This window comes from Fulmarus glacialis, unplaced genomic scaffold (genome assembly GCF_000690835.1).
Source record: "Fulmarus glacialis isolate BGI_N327 unplaced genomic scaffold, ASM69083v1 scaffold33783, whole genome shotgun sequence".
Lineage (NCBI taxonomy): Eukaryota > Metazoa > Chordata > Aves > Procellariiformes > Procellariidae > Fulmarus > Fulmarus glacialis.
In genome coordinates, this window is record NW_009202883.1 from 1 (window position 1) to 1,720 (window position 1,720).

General features: G+C 51.0%; 1 protein-coding gene across 1 annotated transcript in view; it reads left to right on the plus strand.

Annotated features, from left to right (window-relative positions):
* Positions 1 to 1,277: 1,277 nt before the first annotated feature.
* The window catches only part of EI24 (etoposide induced 2.4), a gene marked incomplete at its 3' end in the record, with an annotated part of 5,751 nt that continues 5,308 nt past the window's right edge, over positions 1,278 to 1,720 (plus strand). The window contains exon 1 of the mRNA XM_009574458.1: positions 1,278 to 1,429. Within this exon, the coding sequence (XP_009572753.1) occupies positions 1,388 to 1,429 (42 nt within the window). The remainder of the gene's footprint in view (positions 1,430 to 1,720) is intronic.

The window sequence follows — 1,720 nt, forward strand, 5'->3', positions numbered from 1 at the left end:
ATAACTGTGGGGCAGGCCTAGGCTCCCCATCCTGGGCACCTCTGGGTGCTATGAGGATCCCCCCCTTGCACAGTGACCCTCAACCCTGGGGTGCCCCCCAGTTACCCAGGAATACCCCTAGGTAAAAATAAATCAGGCAGGGCTTTCTGCAGAAGCCAGGACCGTACAGCAGTCGGGTCTCGCCGTATTTAACACGTACGTTTCCGAGCCCAAAGGGTGGCGAGGCACGGTCGCCTGGAACAAAGAAAACGCTCGTTTCTGCCTTTTGTTTCTGCCGCGGCTCTGCCAGCGTGACCCGGACCGTGGATGCCTCGGACACCTGGCTAAAGCGAAAAGACCCCGACGCCGAGCGTGTCCGCTTCGAAAGCTTGATTTTAGGGTGAAGGTGCCTGTGATTAACCTGATGTCAATAAAGCTGGAGGCCAGTTCTGCTTCCGCAGTTTTATCCGAACTGGTGTTCGCTGCTTCGCAGAGGCGCTGTTCAAACCCTGGCAGGTTTTGTCTCGGAATAATCAAAATGAATTTTTTTTTTAATTATTTTTAATTGTTTGTATCCTGCGCTGCGTGTTACAGAGCAACATGTTGGGGCTCGCGACACCAGCCTGCTCCAGAGCTGCCGGTAGCTCCTGCCTAGGAGAAAAAGCGGTTTGAATCCTGGTGGAAAAGCTCCACGAGTTTTATTAGCTGGTGATTTGTTATTTTTTTTTTCTTAATTCAGACGCTGTCTGTATTTCTGTGGCGCTTCACAAGAAGCAGAAGACTCAGCACAACATTTTTGGCAAAGGGCTGTTTGGAGTAATTACTGCTTTGGGCAAAAGCTTATGGGACAGCTCAAGAGCAGCCCTCATTTTGTCAGGCTCCTAATTGTAGACCTCGAGTTTCTTCCCTGGCGCGCGAGGAAGAGGAGGCGCGGAGCTGTAAAGTGTTAAATTAACGTTGGATTTAGCAAAGATGTTTTCACACCTCTCTGGGCTGGCTCTGCCGGCTTTTCTTTTCCAAAAATGAGCGGCACAGCAAGTTGTTCGGAGAGATGTTTTGCTGCCTAGAAATACAGGCTCTGCTGTTCCTGAAACCCCGAGTTTGTTAACAGGAGATACCGTGGAATTAACAGGACGGGTCCTTTCTCTGGCCGTGTGTTCGAGGGCGGTTGCCCGATGGGAAGCCAGCGAGCGCAGGGAAGCCTGTGGAAAATCAGCGGGGTGTGATTTAGCTTGTAATTACCCCACTCAGACCAATGCTGTTAACGATGCTGCCGTGGTCCCGTGTTTTCTCTCTTCGCAGGCTCTATCCGTTTCCCATCTCTCCAGGATGAGAGAGGTTTGGGTTCGGCTTTTCCCCTCTCCCTGTAGTTGATAGTTTCGGAACCAGAGGTGATGCTGGAGTCAAGATGGCAGACAGCGTGAAAACCTTCCTTCATGACCTCGTCAGGGTAAGTCTCCGCATTTCAGGTCCTCTGAAACAACTGGTCTCGTTTGCTTCGGTGACGATGGGTCATACACGGGGAGCACCCTCCTTCCTACTTCATCAAGGGTGGATTAAAAAATTTGAAGGAAAAGGGGCTCCGGGTGTATTTTAATCAAAGACATCAATTTTGTAAAGCAGAGATAACCGCTCGCCGATGACAGTTAGATTTGACGTGGCTGTGTGGGACGCGTTGCTCCCCAAGTGTTTTCTAAAACAATTTCCTCCCGAGCTGGCCGTTGTGCGGTGTGTCCGGGGC